The sequence below is a fragment of the Pygocentrus nattereri genome, chromosome 3 (assembly GCF_015220715.1).
Source record: "Pygocentrus nattereri isolate fPygNat1 chromosome 3, fPygNat1.pri, whole genome shotgun sequence".
NCBI lineage: Eukaryota > Metazoa > Chordata > Actinopteri > Characiformes > Serrasalmidae > Pygocentrus > Pygocentrus nattereri.
Window position 1 is genome coordinate 35,915,712 of NC_051213.1, and position 20,254 is coordinate 35,935,965.

General features: G+C 41.6%; 1 protein-coding gene across 2 annotated transcripts; it reads left to right on the forward strand.

Moving 5' to 3' along the window:
• The first annotated feature begins 5,871 nt into the window (after nt 1-5,871).
• On the forward strand, nt 5,872-14,924 carry prpf3 (PRP3 pre-mRNA processing factor 3 homolog (yeast)). Of its 2 annotated transcripts, none has more exons than XM_037536055.1 (17): nt 5,872-6,068; nt 7,434-7,593; nt 8,248-8,378; nt 9,619-9,774; nt 9,950-10,036; nt 10,169-10,452; nt 10,581-10,699; nt 10,791-10,978; nt 11,169-11,335; nt 11,471-11,553; nt 11,835-11,978; nt 12,115-12,214; nt 12,324-12,437; nt 13,133-13,251; nt 13,410-13,487; nt 13,690-13,751; nt 14,064-14,924. In XM_037536055.1, the coding sequence occupies exons 2-17, from the start codon at nt 7,449-7,451 to the stop codon at nt 14,211-14,213; spliced, it is 2,127 nt and encodes a 708-aa protein (XP_037391952.1). In that variant the 5' UTR covers nt 5,872-6,068; nt 7,434-7,448; the 3' UTR covers nt 14,214-14,924. The 2 variants fall into 2 exon arrangements, with proteins under 2 accessions (XP_037391952.1, XP_017556348.2); XM_017700859.2 differs by lacking the exon at nt 5,872-6,068 and adding an exon at nt 6,105-6,245.
• The last annotated feature ends 5,330 nt before the right edge of the window (nt 14,925-20,254 follow it).

Here is a 20,254-nt window from a genome sequence, read left to right on the forward strand (position 1 = left end):
GCTGCTCGTCTTCTGCATTATGCAATCTCCTGCACCAATTCTATTTTATTGAGCTCTATGTACAAAACCAACACCAAAAAAGTTTGTTTCATGGAAATAATGGACATTGTGTTCTCTTGGCCAAAGACCTAAAGGACCACCAGGACTGTTACCAGCCTAAAGTTTAAAAAAGCAGTGTATATCAGTGGTATGGAGGGTGTATATTGTATATCTGCGAAAACAGCATAAACACTGAAAGATATGCACATTTTCACAGCAATTTTAAGCACTACTCCAACAAAAGTCATCAGATCTTCTTTTTGTAAGCTTTAGGGATTTTGAAACCTCTGTGGTGGAATTGGGTATGCTGTAAATCTTCTTTCTGTGCCAAGGAGAGAGCCATGATGATGCAATGATGAAGTCTTTGTTCAAGAGTGCACTGTCCATCAGTCTGCAGTAGCCTAGTCTAATGTAGTCCTACCACACAGGCTTTTATGCAGCGGATATTTCTCAGCAGCTCATGCTAAGGATTGTGTCAGGACAATAGACATTTTAAACACATACAAGCAGCTCTTTGTGAATCAGGATACTTACAATCAATAGCTGAGGTAGACATCTGCTAGCCCAGTGATCAGTTTTTGTGAGCTCTGCAATGTAACCCCCTAAAGACCGGTTTATAATGCCAACTGGTTGAGCTATTCTTAGAATGAGAAAAAATATAAAGGAAATAACTAAAATTGTCACCGAAAAGACAATAAGTTCCACACAAGCAATATGAGGAAGAACAGTTGCACTTCAGACACCTTCCTCAAGTGAAAGAATCTAATGTTGATAAGCATGTTGAAAGAGTATTCACAGAGAACTTGGTGCATGCTGTGTCTTGAAAGAATGTAAATCAATCATCTACTTTTATCATCATGTCTTTATCAGTATAATGTTGTTTTTGCATTTGAGGCCTAAACCTAGAGCTGGAGGTTGTGTGACATACATAATATGTAATATGTAAAGATGTATGACGTGGTCTGAAAAACGCAACACCTTCTACCTTTAAAATATTATTTCTGGATTTACAAGGTGAGTCGCAACAGCACATGTACACTTTATTTTAGTGGTTTTTTCCTCCTCAGTCAGTAATACTGCTTCTTTCCGTTTTAAGAACAAATCTTACATATTGCAGCTTTACACAAACCTGCAGTGAAAACAGCAGTAGTTTGAATTATTGGCTAACAGGTAGTTAAAAGGTGTTACTGAGGAACAAATCATTCAGACACACACTATCCTGATCATCTGGAGGGTGTAGAAGACTACGCTCACAGCTCAGTCTCAAAACTATCAACAGGCAGCTCTGAGGTGAGCTAAACTTTATGCATGCTAATGCATTTTCTAACACTCAATCATGTCTGTAAAATTTCAGAACAATATTAAAATGAGCTGTCTTTGCTTTACCGTTAGCTTTAGCGCTAACTCTAGTGTTAACTCTGAAGGTTCAGCCTCTCTTGCTCAAATCTCTATTTTAAAACTGAAAATCTTCAGCTTTAACGTCAAATGACTAAAAGATGTTACATGATTATGTTGAAGAGACCGTGGATTTTTACTAAATGGAGTGTTTCCTTTACGTGCTTTTTCCTCTGTGCCACAGAACTTTTCATCTTTTAGCACAAGTGTTAAAGATGCTATCTTGTGGCCTGAGCTGAATGTTAAACGGATGTGGGAACAGTAACTAACGGAGGTGGAATTTGTTGGAATTTTGCACTTAATTAAGCAGTTAACGTTCTACCACGCTCTGCGGCATGTATAAACACTCAGAACAGTCCCAGATGTCCCCATGTCTTGAGAAGGCAAGAGGAAAAGTGCCTTTGATGAGCATGAATATGATGTAAGTCATGTGTTATGGCCTTTACAGTCACCAGATCTCAACAGTGATGGGAGATTTTGGACTAATATGTTAGAGCACTCCACCACCATCATCAAAATGCCAATAAAAGAAATATAGCTTGGAAGAACTGTACTGTTCCAGCAGCTTGTAGACCTGTATGAATGTGCACTGAAGCAGTCTGACAACTCGTGGTGGCCAAAGACCTTACTACAAGACATTGTGCTGGTTTTTCCTTCATTTGTCACCGGCCTGTAAATATAACTCTATGTCAGTTGTCATCTTTTCATCTGATGTTTCTTCTGTAATCAAGGGTAGTCTGTTCCACCCTTTGCTGTAGTAATAGCCTCTGCTATTCTCGGGGGGGGTGCTTTTAACCAGAGGTCTTCATATCTGGACATCGAATACCTTTTTTGTCCTGTATTTTGTAAGTACTGGTATTTAGCACTGAAATGTTGATGTTGTACCCAATTGGCCACCTTTGTGTCATACCTTCCACTGAGTGCAAAATACAAGAATGGAGACTGGATCGAAGGTCCAGATTTGAACACTAGATGTAGGAAAATTGCTGTGAGGATTTTATCGCGTTCAGTCACAAGAGCATTCATCAGGTCAGGTACTGATGATGAAAAATTAGTTCTACTCCACTCCATCTAACTCCAAAGGTGTCACTCCAGAGAACACAGTTCCACTGCTCCACCGCCCAATGCTGGGGGGCTTTATACCCCTTTAGCTGACAGGGGCTGCTAAGGAGGAGAACATCTCATTCTATCGACAATGCTTTTCTATGGAGATTAAAAAGCTGTGTGTAGAACTGACTGTCACTGAATGCAATTCCCCTTTTCCATTATTTCTATTTCATCTACTTGGTTGTCTGTTTGTATATTAAATGTTACATTGGTTTCAAAATGAAATTTTCATGCAACAACCGAAGCTTAATGATATAACTGACTATGGAGCAGCAACACTCGTTCCAACAATCCCACCCATACAAACACAAGCATAAGAAAACCTATCATCTTCCAGTGTTCATGGTGAAAAAAAAGCCCAAGGCAGAAAGAAGCTTTTGCAGGAGAACTTCAAATCATGTGCTCCATTTTGTGGTGCTCAACTTGGAATAGCAACACCTATGCTGTGCTGGAGAAGAGTCAGAACAGAAAGAGGCAGGAGGGTTTCAATTTTTGACATGTAATTACATTTAGTTTTTATTTTATTTTGCATAAGACTATGCCAAAAATAAGCTGACCCCTCAAAACTTCAGATTTTATTGTGTTTTTGAGTGAGCTCAAGGACATAAGCACCCCCTGGTTCCCCTGTAATTTGAAAACTGATGTGTATCAAAATAATACTGAAGTCGACAGAGTGACACAAATATTCACAAAGCACCCAAAAACACACACACATCTTCTAAGCTGCTTCTCCCTCTGGGTTGCGGGGGAACCCAAAACATCTTTATTGTATCCGTAATTAGTAAACAAATAATTGAAAAGACAGCATGGAATCGGCAAAGATGTTGTTTTTACAGCCTGGTGAGTGTGCGCTGTGTGGTACAGCAGAGAGTCACTGGGGAGAGATGTGGAGTGGGCCGGGTGTGGTGAAAGAAAAAAAATCCTGCAGTGTGTTGGTATGGAGGGGAGGGAAGGAGTGTAAAATTCAGCAGAATGAGGAGCATAGCCCTAGGCTCAGCACTCCTGCTCACACTACTACCGCTACCACATGACCCACATCAGAAGGAGATGGAGGGAGGGCTGCAATGAATGATGAATGGGCAGCAGATTAATTGCTTGATCTCATGTGCTCCCATGTGCCACTGAAATCTATTGAAAGTCACTGGGTGCGTTTACTATGAGAATAAGAACCGAAATTTATTCACAAAGCCAAGGACTTGCTCACAAGGACTTTTCTGTTTCCACTGAAGCAGCTCCTGCTAGTGAGTGACTGGCAACTAGTGGACGAGATATGCTACTACAATTAGTAAATGCAAATGCTGCTATGGCCTGCAGAGTGAACAGCCTGGCAGTTGGCCGTCAATCTTCTAACAAAATTACATTAGCAATTCAGAACTTGATTTGCTCACTTTCTGATGAATTTGCTTCTTGGTTCCTGCTGCGAGGCAGTTGATCTGCCATTAACATCAACAAAGCTCATCAGAAATCATCCACGGACGATGGGGGTCTCCAGTTTTTCTTGTGGATGACCACGTTTTTCTAGACAAACCAACATAGACCAGCATACCTGGTCACCATAAATGCTGGTCAGCATCAATGGAACCAGCACTAGACAATCTTAGACCAGCATGCTGCTCTATGCTGTTTTTCAGCAGGGTAGCCACAAGAAGCAGTACATGCTGTTTGCCAGTTTATAAGTAGCCCATACACAAAGCTGTGGCTTACTGTAAAGTTATGAAAGTTATGAGGTGCTCAGGTCTAGTTACAGCTGCTAAACTAGAATTGCTAATCTGTATTCAGGGGTGGGATTTTGCATCAGTTGTTCTCATTTAGCTACATATAATTTCGTGTGCCAGTTATCTCAGCTGTATTCAGGTTCAATCTAACCATCCTTCATCAACACCACACACACACACACATTTTCTAAGCCGCTTCTCCCTCAGGGTCATGGGCGGTGCTGGAGCCCATCCCAGCAGTCATCAGGCGGAAGGCAGGATACACCCTGGACAGGTCGCCAGTCCATCGCAGGGCATCATCAACACCAGTTTATTTGTAAATTTATTTTATTAAAACAGTAAACAGTGTTGCAGTGGGTGGCGCTGTTGCCTCACAGGAAGAAGGGCCTGGATTTGATTGTCAGGCTGGGTGACCATGGTCCTTTCTGTGTGGAGATTGCATGACCCAGGAGGGTTAAGGGGCTTAGATAGTGTGTGTGTGTGTGTGTGTGTGTGTGTGTGTGTGTGTGTGTGTGTGTCTAAGCCACTTATCCTTCTGGGTCGCAGGGGGTGCTGGAGCATAAGGCAATCAAGAGATAGCTATAATTATATCACAAAACAGACCCCCTAAAGACCCCCACAGTTATGTGTGAAGTTCAGTGAGCCTTACAGGAATATCTCAAATGTAGTGACAAAACAAGGTTCAGGTTTCTGTGCCAAGTGAGGTAGCCTCAGAAAATGTTTTCTTTAAATCTCTATAAAACAAAAAGGAAAATATGTTTGAATTTAAAGATTAAAGTAAAATGTTAGCTTAGGCCAATGACAATGCCTGTCAAATCTGTAATGCTCACTGTAAAACCCTTATGTAAGATATCTTTGAAACTGTGAAACGTGGCTCCTTTGATTTGTCCTGATCTCTTACTCTTTAAAACACAGGCGGAGTGTCATCAGACTCCATATGTGAACGAGTTGTGATCTTTGAATAGTGTATTTCACAGCAAAACTCTCCAAATTACTTTCTTTATATCAAAATGATTTAATTAATGCATAAATTAAAGTTTTTGGAATTTCCATTTAATCACGACTGAACATTAAAGGGGAATTCCACCAATTTTTGAAAATGCTTACATAATTCTGTTGAGTGGGTTCAATGTACAGAAACCTATAGACTCTGATGTCTTTATAGAGATGCTGATAGGAACCAGGGGTCACCATGTCTGCAGCACAATTAACCATTTTATTTACTATCCAAAACCAGCAGCGAGCTTCTGGGTTTTTACATATTATTATGGTAAAATGGAAAATATGAAAAAAATAGGTTTCTTTGGGGACTATTTTGCTTTACAGTTGCCTTCATGTTTCCCCTCATTTCTTGTATTTCATGTAATAACTTTCCGTGATGGAGTTTTTTGAGGCATTAAACTCTTCAGACGTCTGGTTCCTATCACAACCACTATGAACAATTCTGACTTGGTAAATTTCTCTAGAATTCCACACCAAACCACGCTGAATGAATCACATGTCAGTACATGTGAGTTTCATTTCATTTCATTGTGCAGAAATTTTGAAAAATACGTGGCATTGCCCTTTAACTGGTGCCAGTGGAGCTCCTCGGCAGCAGGGGGCGCTAGCGCGGCTTCTCTGAGCGGAACCCCTCGGTCTCCGCTTCCGATTCATTTCAACGTTTTCTGTACGAAGCGGCAACAAGAAAGTTGGTGAAATTCTTCTGTTTTTTAACGAGCTGCGTCCGTCAACGGGCTTTTTCACCGACAGAGTGTTCAGCTTTACAGGGCCGGGCTGACTTTGGCGTCGGGCCGTTAGAAGCGCCCGCTGGTGAGTGAGCTCGTCTCTGTAAACAGCTGCGGCGGCGGCGGCGGCGTGGGGCTCTGTCGGCTGGCGAGGGCCGATTCTGCTCAGGGCGGGTAGAAACGGCTGCTACAGCTGAAACTGGCGTTACTGCGAGTAATAATGAGCACTAACACGCGGCAGTATTAACGAGGAGAACAGAGGGTAAATACATTAGTGGGCGAGTTGGGTTGGTCGGCTAGCTTAGCTGGCGCGGTACAAACGCGCTCGGGTGAATTAACGACAACGGCGGGCTGTTCGAGCCAGAAACGCTCGCTACACTTAAACTCATAGAAAGACCAGCGTGTTACAGATTTAACTATCCGTCGACTTTAATGTGGGGTAACGCTTGGCCTGTGTGTCGATACCACCGCTGATGTGGGGTTATAACGCACTTCACGGCTTTTAGTAATATAAAGTCCCCTCCGCTGTCAGAGAGAGGTAATGGGGCTTCTAGAGGACGCGGGTTGGGTTTTTGTGTTAATCCAGAAAGAAAAGCAGGCAACAGTGGTCCAAACACATCCATCGTGGTTGCCGTGGATCAGATTATTCTCTGCAATAAACTTTCCCCAAAATACTGCGAACAGGGGAAGACGGCAGTGCTGCGGGGAACGGCTGACTGACCAGACCTCGCCGTGCATTTAGAAACCTTTCTCCGTTAAATTCCTGCGTCTTAAAGGGACCAAACGTCCCATGAGATCTTCTCTACACAGCTCCTGCCCAAACACACACCTGATCGAGGGGGCTGATGTTTTAATCTGATCTGTTCAGTTGATGTTGGTGGATCCTGAGCTGTTTATGAAGGTGTATGTTTCGGGCAGGGATGTCCGGTCTTGTCTGCAAAGGGATGGTGTGAATGCAGGGTTTCATAAAAAAAAGAGCACACCTGGTTCCCTTCATTTAACCAGTCAGTCTCAGTTTTCAAACTACAAGTCCTTGTGAATCTTGAGCAAAAAAACCTAAATGTGGCTATATATAATGTGTGTGTGTGTGTGTGTGTGTGTGTATGTATGTGTGTGTATGTGTGTATGTATGTGTATATATATATATATATATATATATATATATATATATATATATATATATATATATATATATAAATAAAATGTAGTATCAAACTGTAAAAAACCTTAAGTACTTAACAAAGTTAATTGCTTGCTTGTTAATTCTCTTCTTTGCTCGTTTCTTTTTCTTGCTCACCCTTTTCTACTGATAAATTCCCTGTTGTGGGCCTAATGAAGGATTCTCTCTTATTTTGTAACCGTACATGTTAACAGTGGATCTGTGTTGACCATAAGCTGAGTGTGTAGAGAGGAAGCCTAAATTGAGTATTCTCTGTGTGATTTGTTCAAGAGAGCTCTTCCCAGCATGTCGCTGCCCAAGCGGGAGGTTGAGGAGCTGCGGCCTTGGGTGGAGCGGACGGTAAAAAAGGTGCTTGGCTTCTCAGAACCGACTGTGGTCACTGCAGCTCTGCACTGTGTAGGGAAGGGGCTGGACAAAAGAAAGACAACAGGTAGGAAATATATAAACTTGTATACGTATTATGTAGGTATGGCACTGAACCGATACCAGGTGTACCAGTATATGGGAAAACAAAGATGAATCTGATTCAGTCTGGTAAAAAAATCTAATCTAAAATGTCCCATTCTCACATGGTGCTATGTGACGTGATGTGTATTTTCCTGTGGGGTAGTATGTTGGTGTTTGAGTAGTCGGAGGAAGATAAGAGCGCCTGCTAAATGTTTCAATACAGGTAACAGTATTAGAGAAGACAAAGGGATATTGTGCAATTTCTTTGCATACATCAACACTTATGGTGATTTCCTAGGTATTGCTCCAGGTCACATGGAGGTAAATTGTTGTGTCAACTTTAATCTCAGCTCTGTTCTCAATTAAATATTTGTTTACTGTTCAATTCCAAGTAATAGTGTAATTTGTGTGTGAATGTTTCCATGTAAACTGGTTTAGTGTCAGTTTGTGGTTCTGGTCTGATCCACACATTTGATCCAAGTTATAAAGGCCTTTAGGGACATCCTTCAGAGCCAGGTTTTGGATCCCCAGAACAGTTGATCTCCAGGACCAGGATTGGGCATCCCTGCATTAAAAGTGGCCAACGAGCTAAACATCTCATTTAGCAGTGAAATATCCCTCTCTCATCCTCTCTCAGATCAGCTGAGACCGTTTCTCGATGATTCTGCAAGTGGCTTTGTGGAGCGACTCTTTGAGGCGCTGGAGGAGAGTAAGAACTCTCGAGGCAACAAGGGTACAGGAGAGAGGAACCGCAAGAGAGAGCTGAAGGTCTGATATACCCACACTATATGAATTGATGAGTGTTGTTTATAAAATGGTTTTATTTTTGGTAGTATATGGTAATGATGTTGACTAAATTATTATGGAAAATAACCAATTTACCCAAAATGTAATCGGAAAGCTAAAGCAAACACTTTCCTCAGACTATGTCAAGTAGTTGGGTAGACTTGCTTGTTAGAGATGTACATTCTGTTTTCTGTAAGTATCAAAAAACCATTTGTTTAACCCTGGGGATTTAATTTTAGTTTTGTCTGATATTAATGTATAAATGTTTTTAGTCATAATATGCAAAAAGGTTACACAGGTGCATTAGTGCCAGCAGGCTAAAAAAAAAAGTAGCACAAAGAAAACATTTGCAGCAAAAGAGATGCATTTGAATTTTTGAATCCCTATGGGTTAACACAGCTGATTCTTGTGCTGGAAAAGGCTTGTAGTGAGGGCTCCATTCAGTTAAGCTAATGAGTTAATCCTAACACCAGAGTGAACTAGCGCAACAGTAGATGGTGGTGAACTTTTCTCCTCAGTGGGTGGTGTGCCAACATGTTAGTCTGTTGAGGTAACATTGAGAACTAAGAAATGTTTTAAGCTGTTGGGTTTAGTTAATGGCAGATATTGTAGGTAGCCTCGTTATGGTTGGACTCTCCTTCTCTCTCTCTGCTTTCTTAGTCACACCGTACAGTGCATTCTTGAAGTATGATAAAATGTACTTAATTGGACATATGAGCTTTACAGCGCTTAAAACTTGTTAAACCGCTGTTGTAATGAATGAAATATAGCAAATGGAACTCAAGGCTAAAGTAGCCACAGTAACTAATTATCTGTCTTGTTTCCTAGCTACAAATACTTAGTTCCTCCAGTTGATGCCAGAAACAGCTTCAAATGAACAAACACTACTCACATCTACCCACTAAGTCTGTTATAATATGTCAAAAGTTAGCACTTTCTTTTTTTTCCGTTTTTGTAAGACCAGTGATGTGTCTCACTGTACTTTCTGCTTTCTTTTATTTGAATAAATTCTCCAGTTGTTATTTTGTATATGATGTCAGCATATGATTGGATGCTTACAACTGTGGAAAATGAATTGTGCTGTACCTTAAATCATGATCAGCTCAAATAATTGCAGTCAGCTCAAGTTAAACTTAGTGCAGTGTCTTCAAATTCCCGTTTGTTATAACTAGACATTTATTATCTGGTCCTTAAATGAACCATGCTCTTTCTCTCTTTGTAGGATGTATTTGGTGATGAAGTGGAAGGGGGCAAGGATACAGAAAGTGGTGAAGTTGCAGCAAAAAAGAAGAGGGTGCCTCGCTTTGAGGAGGTTGAGGAGCCAGAAGTCCTACCTGGACCTCCTACGGAGAGCCCTGGAATGCTCACCAAGATGCAGGTAATGCACTTTCTACTAACACATGTTGAATACAGAAAAGCGTTTGTTACCTGTGAACTGCTTGGAGAGCTGTACTTTTCTTCTGCATTGTATGGTTGATGTAAGAAATATTGATTCAAGAGTAGTGCAGCTGCCTCTTAACGTTTTTGCTAAGCGAGCTTGGTTTTGTTCACAGATAAAGCAGATGATGGAAGCAGCCACGCGGCAGATCGAGGAGAGGAAAAAGCAGCTCAGTTTTGTAGCTCCAGTTCCTGTCCCACAGGTAGGTGGCATGCTATGTTCATGGCACTCTTCTGTAATATGTATCCCAAACCTTTCTTGTCCATCTAAGTGTTAGTCTTGATATTAAGAAGTCAAGCATGATTAGTGTCTGTCCACTCTCTCTCTTTCCTAGCCTAGACTACCGCTGGCTCCACCCCAGCCAGAGACCCCTGCTCCGCGTCCCATTCTACCCAACCTAGGTGCTCCCTCAGTGGGAACACCTCAGTCCATCGCCCCCTCCCAGGCTGCTAGCTTTATGAACGATGCCATTGAGAAGGCCCGCAAGGCAGCTGAGCTCCAGGCTAAGATCCAGTCCACCCTAGCCATGAAGCCTGGCATCCTGGGGACTTTGACCAACACAGGACCACACAACCTTGTAGCGCTAGCCAACCTGCACGCCATGGGGATTGCACCACCGTAAGAGAGCATTTGATGAAGAATTCAAACACATACAATAAAATCTGCATTTTGTTATATAGTCTCATAAAACTGTTAGGATTCAGCTGTTGTCATAGTTCTGTGTTTGTTTTTTTTGTTTTTTATAGTAAAGTTGAGGCTCGCGAGATCACAAAGCCAACACCCCTCATTCTGGATGAGCTTGGAAGAACTGTTGATGCCAGTGGCAAGGAAGTAGAACTCACACACCGTATGCCCACTCTGAAAGGTAACACAAACTGAAAGATACTGAAAGACTTTGTCTTCCCTTCTGTCCTACCCTTATCAACCCTCACTTTCTTATTCCTCTTCCTCTCTAGCTAATATTAGGGCAGTGAAGAGAGAGCAGTTTAGGCAGCAGCTGAAGGAGAAGCCTAGTGATGATCTTGAGTCCACCTCCTACTTTGACCCTCGGATGTCTGTAGCACCACCACAGAGACCCAGGAAGGGCTTTAAGTTTCATGAGCGAGGCCGCTTTGAGAAAATAGCCCAAAGGATACGCACAAAGGTGAGTTGGTCTGACAAGCACAGCCCCCATTTTTACACCTGCTTATAGACTGTACTGGGAATAGTTTTAGATTAGATTTTTTTCCTGTTTGTTTTTGTTTGTGGTTTTTTTTTTTTTTTTTTTTTTTTGATCAAGGGAAATCATACACAATTAAAGTCTCTCTCGCTCTCTCTTGCTATCTCTCTCTCAGACTCAGCTGGAGAGGCTGCAGATGGAAATTGCACAGGCTGCTAAGAAAACTGGGATCCAGGCCTCAACCAAGCTGGCTCTGATTGCCCCTAAGAAAGAGCTTGGGGAGGGAGAGGTGCCTTTGATTGAGTGGTGGGACTCCTACATCCTGCCCTCCAACCTAGAACTGTAAGAAACCTGCCACTGCCAAAGCAGCCCCTCACTAACCATTTGCATTGCCAAAAAAAATATATTGTTTCTCTGTTACAGTAGCAGTCCTGACAGTCCTTTCCATTACGCTGAAAGTGTCTCTTCTATTTATAGTTCTGCCGAGACAGTATTTGATGGTTTGGAGTTCCATGGGGTCACTAATTTGGTGGAGCATCCAGCCCAAATGGCCCCTCCAGGTACTTTAACGTAGTCTTTAATGGATTGGAGACCACAACACTGCATAGTTTGTTTTACCTGGTTTAACTAACTGATTTGATTTGTCTTAATTACCAAGCCGTTCATCCATTAAATTTCATCACTTAACTGAGCAGTATTGCATTCCTGTTGGGAGTTGAAATCCTGCTCTAGTACATCTAAGATTCTCAGTTGCTTTTTAGTATGGTTGGTAGTACTGACAGTTCATTGTCTGTATTTTACTGGTTGATTTTTCTATTGCCCCTGGCTTTCTGTCTCTCAGTGGACCCAGACCAACCGGTGACACTCGGTGTGTATCTGACAAAGAAAGAGCAGAAGAAGCTGCGACGGCAGACGCGTCGAGAGGGGCAGAAAGAGGTTCAAGAGAAGGTCCGGCTTGGGCTTATGCCACCACCAGAACCCAAAGGTAAAGTGGTTTACAGAACAGAGTGGAGAAATCAAACAACAAAACTGGTTTTGTTAGATGTTATACCTGCCTAAAACCAACCATAAGAAGCAGTGTTCCCATGTCATGATTTGTACTGATGTGTCTGTCTGTGCAGTGCGAATCTCTAATTTGATGCGTGTGCTGGGAACGGAGGCTGTGCAAGATCCTACGAAGGTGGAGGCCCACGTCCGAGCACAGATGGCCAAAAGACAAAAGTGAGCGTGGAACATGTCCCATGACTGTACTCACTCAAACACTGCATTAGTCATCAGTCACGGGCAGAAGTAAACACTAATGGCTTGTATTTTTCTTGTGTCTGTGCAGGGCCCATGAAGAGGCGAACGCGGCGCGTAAGCTCACAGCAGAACAGAGGAAAGAGAAGAAAGTAAAGAAGCTGAGGGAGGATCTGAATCAGGGAGTCCACATTGCTGTCTATAGGTAACATATCTATACACATAGGAAGGCCTTTATTAATAGTTCTTATTGGTACCAGCAGATAATTGTTTAAACTCGCTCCCACAATTCAGCATTGTGATTGTGGTGATGTGATATTCTGTTAGTCTGAATAAGTAGATATCCATGCTAGGTCTGGACAATATCCCAAAGTAATTAGCATGATATTTTATTCTTAAATAAAATTAGGATTATAGGTTGTATCACCCCTTGGCAAGAAGCAGCTATGGATGTGTGTGGAAAACTTTTTAAGGAATTATATCATCATAATTTTGTTCATAACTCATTTGAACGTTGCAGACACTTGTTAACACCTGTCATTCTGAGAACTTTCAATAACGGTTTGTTGGGAGGCAACTTGCAATAGAGACAGTGGACAATAATCTGAATAATAATACTATTCCAGGGCTGGTGTTCCTGCAGGTTTTCATTCCGACAAAGCAGCAGATCACATGATTATTTGAAAACTGAGACCAATTCATTAAACCAGTGAAATCAGTTGTGCTCTTGCTTGTTTGGAATGAAAACCTGCAGCCACACTGGCCCTTTGCAGTTGAGATTCTATGAGAAGTCAAGTTGAATGAGGCACACTTATATCTTGAATGTGCAGCCTTGTCAGTCCTGTGACAATTAATCTGCTGTTTTTCTTTCTGTCATGACCTTTCCCGCCTCTGTGGCAGGATCCGAAATTTGTATAATCCAGCCAAGAAGTTCAAAGTGGAGGCCAATGCACGCCAGCTCTACCTTACAGGCACTGTGGTGCTGCACAAAGATGTCAACATCGTGGTGGTGGAGGGAGGTGAGAAAAAGAGAAGCAGCGAATGGTCATTCACAGAAATAATATATTAGTTCTGTTTTTGAATAGCAATGTTCAGTGTGACTACAGTGAAATTAATCCAAATTCAGCACAGGTGGTATTCTTGACTTTTTGTAATGAATATGCATTTCCTCTTACAGGACCCAAATCCCAAAAGAAGTTTAAGAAGCTGATGCTGAGCAGGATCAAATGGGACGAGCCCAGTTCAAAGAGAGAAGGTGAGGGATAGGAAATAGGAGGAGGGGTGTCAAATGTCACATAAATGTCACATTAGTTGCTTCCCTATCCTAATTCTTCTTAATTTGTTCTTCTTTGAATAAATACCTGAAATGATTCACTAGTGCCTCATTTTCGGCTTGTAAGCTGCTGTCATATAAAGAGATTAACCTCTTAACTTTTGACTCCTTTATTTCCTGTCAGACCCTGATGGTTCAGACGAAGAGGGATCAAAGAAGCACAACAAGTGCACACTGGTTTGGGAGGTAAGCATCTGGGCAAGTGCATAATTTGTGTGTGTGTGTAGGAAATTATTGCAGACAGTTTACTGTTGGCTGGTTTTTAGTGTAGACGGATAGTTTAGACATTTTGGCATCAGTCAGAAAAAACAGATTATTTGATTGTTCATTTTATTTTCCTGCTTCTGCAAAGGTGTGTGTGTGTGTGTGTGTGTGTGTGTGTGTGTGTGTGTGTGTGTGTGTGTGTGTGTATTTATTTTATTTATTTATTTATTTACCCCCTGTTCTTTCCTTACCTCTTTATATTCTCTTCCCTGCCTCCTGATCATTTTCTCTCAGGGCACAGCTAAAGAGCGCAGTTTTGGGGACATGAAGTTCAAGCAGTGTCCTACGGAGAACATGGCTCGGGAACATTTTAAGAAGCATGGCACAGAGCACTACTGGGACCTGGCCCTGAGCCAGAGCATCCTGGAGAGCACTGATGACTGAGGCTGTTGCCTCAGAGCCAGAACCGACCTGATAGACACAGCCTGGTCTGTGGACTCCACTGTGTTTCAGACAAGCGAGGATGAGACTGTTTGTGTATGTATATAAAATATAGTCTTTGTGAGACGGGCAGCAAGAGAGTGAGCATGAGAGATTAAAGATTGTTAAAGAGATGGGAGATGAGGGCATCAGTGTCAAACAGATTAATCAAACCTGCCAACTTCAGAGGCTGGATTTGATGTAGCCTCTGCTTCGGACAGGTGTGCGATGGATGTGCTGCATCTCTTTGATAGTGTATATCCCACAGAGAGCCTGTAGCATCCAAACGATCACGTCTCTGTAGCGCGCAGCTTGCTAAGAGCTTGCTTTCTGGCTGCTGTCTGGAGATAAAATCAGCTGTAACACCACGACTCTTCTGGAATACCTTCTTCTGGGTGAGCAAACTCAGTGGCAGATGTTTAAAAGAGACTGGTGCACACGTATGACTTTAGTTAAGAGATGCGTTGTCCGGGACAAAGAACCACCTCTTTTATTGGAAAAAGGCTTCTTTTTAAGTTACAAGGCAGAAAGCTGGGCCATAAGATGTTGAGGTTGTTTTTTTTTTTGTTTTTTTTTATTTCTCCTTTTAAGTGAATGGATGTGAGACCACTCTCTTTGGATGTACATAAGCTGTCGCCAACCACATACCATGATTAAAGTTTTGGGGAAATGCAATGTGATGTTTCAACTTTTTGAACATGCAAAAAGCAAGTGATTGGTGGATAGAAGGAAAGACCAAAGAGTATAGAAAAATTACAAACATTAAAGATGTTTGATCCTGGAGCATGTAGTTTTTCATTTGAACATCGTTACAATACTGTTTATGGATATCTGAAAGGACAGTGCAGGTTCTAAGCCAGTGTGTGAATAATAGTACAATATGTGCAGGTTTCTTGGACATTAATTAATGCTTGTACTAAATTTCAGTGTCACTAGAAATCCGGGGAGCTGGCCCAGTAATGTCAGAAACGTCCGGACACCTAATTACTCAATACATCTAATTTAAGGTGCACTCAGTGGCTTTCAGTTGTGCACACAGCTTCTGTAATCTTCATAGAAAAGCATTGCTAATAGAATGGAACACTTGGGAGCAGTTCCACATGAAGCCAATCACCATGTCTAATGCCAAATGCTGGCTAGAGGGTTGAAAAGTCCCCTAGCGTTAGGCTGTGGACCTGCTTTCACTGGAGTGATGGCGTTCCATCTAGTACATTTGGGATGAGCTGGATCCAGAACTAATCATTCAACATCAGGACCTGACCTCACTAAAGCTATTCCAACATCTAGTGCAAAGCCATCTATGAAGAGGGAAGGCTGATACAGCAGCAACTTATTAATTTTATGTCTAATAATTATATAATATAATTAGTATGCCTGATTTCAGAAGTAATGCTTGATGACCAGTTGTCTACAAACTTGTGTATTTAGTATACATGTTTTTAAAAGATGGTTCTTCAGGGGTTCTTTAGTCATCACAACGGTTCATGATTATAAATGATGAGTGTTCGTGTGTTTAATGGCCAGATGGTTCTGTGCATGGAGAGTCATGTTGTTCGTTATAGTATCAAAACATGTACTATTGTTATAAGCCTGACATCATAACATTAGAAGAATCATTTTTGGTGCTATACAAGCCCATATACAACACTATCAATCTGAAGCACCATTTCTTTCTTCATTAGCTGGAGCAGGTGAGACACTGTGTTTACAGCTACACTGCATGAAGGTGGAACCAGGGTTAGTGACCATTTTAGGTTAAAGTCGGCCTTTCATCACAAGTGGATCCTAACCCAACACCATGATAAATGAATGTATGCATAATTAAATACTTAAAATGTAAGTCATTCAGAGTGGTTTGGTGTTAAATGCTGTTTTCCAGAGAAACTATTAGAGCCAGAATTCACAGCAGTAGTGATGGGAACCAGACATCTGAGGAGTTTAATGCCTCTAAAAGTTCCCTCTGGTAAGTTATTACATGAATAAGGAATAAACTGCCTGATGTCTTGTTGTTTTGTGATTGATAGTCTTGTGAAAGGATTTAGGTCCTAAATACGTTTTATAAACTCATTCATGGTGGAGGTGGACGTGCAGGGTGTTGTGAGACAAAATAGGCCCTGCTTTTTTCAATGATCATTTCATATAAAACTGGTTTTGTGTCGTAATTAAAATGGCTATATTTGTGTTGTAGACATGGTGACCCCTGGTCTCTTTACAATAAGCCATTTCACATTGAACTACTCTGAATGACTTTGTTTCCATCTCTGGCTTGTGCAGAAATTGCGAAAAATTGGTGGACTTTCTCTTTAAGCTATACTTTTATACGCAAAAGTTTGCATGCCCGCGGTCAAATGATGTTTTGTTGATTTCCTAAGTGACAATGAGTTCATGCGGCCTCTACAGAGAACACACTTCTGCACATCTTAATGCACAAGTACTGTTTACTTGCTGAATTAAATATGACACCAATTCCAAAAAAGTTGAGATGCTGTGTAAAATGTAAATAAATAGAAACAGCCATCCATCCATCCATCTTCTAAGCCGCTTCTCCGTCAGGGTCACGGGGGGATGCTGGAGCCTATCCCAGCAGTCTTCGGGCGAAAGGCAGGATACACCCTGGACAGGTCGCCAGTCCATCGCAGGGCAGACACAGACAGTCACTGTCACATGTCCATGTCCAATTGGCCTGACCGCATGTCTTTGGACTGTGGGAGGAAACCGGAGAACCCGGAGGAAACCCACGCAGACACGGGGAGAACCCCAGTCACCCGGCCAGGGAATTGAACCCAGGCCCTCCTCGCTGTGAGGCAACAGCGCTACCCACCACGCCACCGTGCCGCCCCTTAAATAGAAACAATGATTTGCAAATCTTATTGACCCATATTTTATTCACAGTAGAGCATAGAACACGTCAGTTGAAAGTGAGACATTTTACTGTGAAATCCACAAATGCAAGTTAAACCATATCATATGTGTCGTGTAAAGAAGGATCCAGAAACACCACCAACTTGGGCCCAAGCTCATTTAAGATGGACTGAGGCAAAGTGGAAAAGTGTCCTGTGGTCCACACACACATCTTCTAAGCCACTTCTCCTTCTGGGTCACGGGGGTGCTAGAGCCTATCCCAGCTGTCATTGAGCTAAAGGCAGGATACACCCTGGACAGATCACAAGTCCATCGCAGTCCTGTGGTCCAATGAATCAAAATTTGAAATTCCTTTTGGAAATAATGGACACTGTCCTCCAGGCTAAAGACCTTCCAGCTTGTTATTAGCACACAGTACAAAAGCCAGCATCCATGATGGTATAGGGGAGCATTAGTGTACACAGCATGGGTGTCTTGCACATCTGTGAAGGCACCGTTAATGCTGAGCGAAATATACAGGTTTTGGCAACACGCTCCCACTCAGACTTTCCCTTTCAGGGTAAGCCTTGAATATTAAAGCAAGACAATGCTAAACCACATCAGTCTGGGTGCTGAACTGAACACCTGCAGTCCAGACCTTTAACAGTAACAGAAAACATTTGGCTCATCGTGAAATTAGAAATCCATCATAGAAGACCCAGGAGCAGCTAGAATCCTACATCCGACAAGAAAGGGTCAACATTCCTCTCCCAAAACAACAGTTGGTCTTCTCATTTCCCAGATGTTTACAGACGGTTGTTAAAAGAAGAGGGGATGCTACACAATGGTAGGCATCGCCCTGTCTCAACCTTTTTGAGATGCGTAGCTGCCGTCAGGGTCTAAATGACAATGTTTTTCATGAAATGATAAAATGTCTCACTTTCAACATCTGATATGTTCTACTGTGAATAAAATATGGGTCTATGAAATTTACCAATCTACGCATTCTGTTCTTATTTAGATTTATTTTCATTTTGCATGGCATCCCAACTGTTTTGGAATGGGGTTTTGTATTGGGGGAGAACTCTATTAACTATAAAATATGGCCTGTGCAATAATTATGGCAAATTGAATATTTTATTCTTTCCTATAGGCTCCAGCACCCCCCATGACCCTGAGGGAGAAGCGGCTTAGAAAACGTGTGTGTGTGTGTGTGTGTGTGTGTGTTTTATTCTTTTCAACATGTTAAACTCAGCAAATACATAGAAAATGTGCACCAACGATTGCAGAAAAAAATAAGAGTATAAGAGAATTGTAGAGAGTGTGTTTACTTACTTTCACTTAAAAACTGAACATGTAATTTGACTGCAGGTGTCCAAACTAACACAACTGTATAACATCACCCTCCTCTGACCAAGATGGGATGAACTCAAAATGTTCAACAATTCAGCCTCTTGTGGAACAATGCTCTTATGAAGAATGGCGGACTTCAGAGAGCTGATACCAAGAGAAACCTGAGGGCAAGTGAAACAGACATGATTTTGCTCCAGTGTCAGCTCTAAAATCATTTCTAATAGTGGAGGCTACATGAGTGCTAACAACACCTAAAAACCACTTCTAAACTGCATGTCTGATTAAAAGGAGAGCATCAGTAACCCTGTGTAATTGGATTTAGTGCAGCAATGTGTGAAATGTTGATATAGTAATGTGTGTGTGTGTGTGTGTGTGTGTGTGTGTGTGTGTGTGTGTGTGTGTGTGTGTATATATATATATATAAATTGGTTTCATAGTTTTTTCATGATATTTTTAAAATGTGCCCCTACTGTCTGTTCTAACTCATCAGATGTCAGAAAAAAATTGAGAAACATCATGTATCGTAAAAAACTTTATATATAAGTATCATGTTATGACATTTTGCCATATCAGCCAACTCTAATAAGGAGATCAGACCTAAACTTGCCTGTATGAGGACACTGTCAAATCAGACTGAAAACTTCTTTGGCTGCATTTTACAGAAAATCACTTTTAATGTCAGGCTTGAATCTTTCAGGAAAACCCTCATTAGAATAAGTGGAGTAAAGTAACTGTAACTTCTCTCTCTGTTGGGAAAGTATTTCAGTGGGCCACACTTTACGCCAAGGTATATTCTTCTCCACAGCACCGTCCCAGCACGGCATTATATGGATCACTCTTAAATGACCTGGACTTCAGACTAAACTTCTGCTTTGAGTGATTCTGCACTTTAATTATGTATAAATTTAATGACTGAACTCTCCATTTTGCCACTAACGAAGCAAATCATAACACTAAATGTAGTGTAATGACAGGCGCCTCCCAACAACCTATAAACGGGGCTTTTTAAAATACATTAAGCTTATTGCAATCTCAGTGTGTTAGCTTTAAATAGATCATAGCATAATCTCTGTAAATCTCCTTCGTTGTGTTTGAACAGTGTTTTTGCTGTAAGGCCGCAGTGCGGAACGGTCAGTCAGTATAATGGTCCGTGTAAAGGATCTTAAATGGACAGACAATGCTGTGCTGTGAAGGTCTGAACGGGAATCCTGCTCCGGGAATCTTCTGCCCTGCGCTGTTTAAACTGCTCCCCAGCTCCAGCTCCGAAGAGTTTAGCGAGTGGTCAGCGAGCTGTTGAGGAGGTTACCAAGGCAACCAGACCGGACCACGTTGCCGAGACGCCGACAGCTGAAAGCGCTAAGTATCGCCACCTGGTGGCCGTTTGTAATAACGTTAGCATTTTGATTCACACAAAATTTGTCAAAATGCAAAAGTACTAATAATGTAATAAAATGAATAGAGTGTTTAAGTTAAAAGAATTAAAATAACATATACGGACAACCGAAATGATTTCCCTCCACTCGTCCAGTCTTTATTCTGACTTTATTCTCTCTGAGTGACTGAGGTATACATAGGTAAGCCATCTTTAAACAAGATGCAAACCTTTAAACAAACTTCTGTAGCAGGAATAAAGTATTAACAGCGTGTGAGATAGAGAAACAAAAGAAAAGAAAAAAAGTAAAAAAGAAAAGACAAAAAAGAAAAGACAAAGAAGAGAAGAGAAGAGAAGAGAAGAGAAGAGAAGAGAAGAGAAGAGAAGAGAAGAGAAGAGAAGAGAAGAGAAGAGCCACTCTCGGCCACTAGAGGGTGCG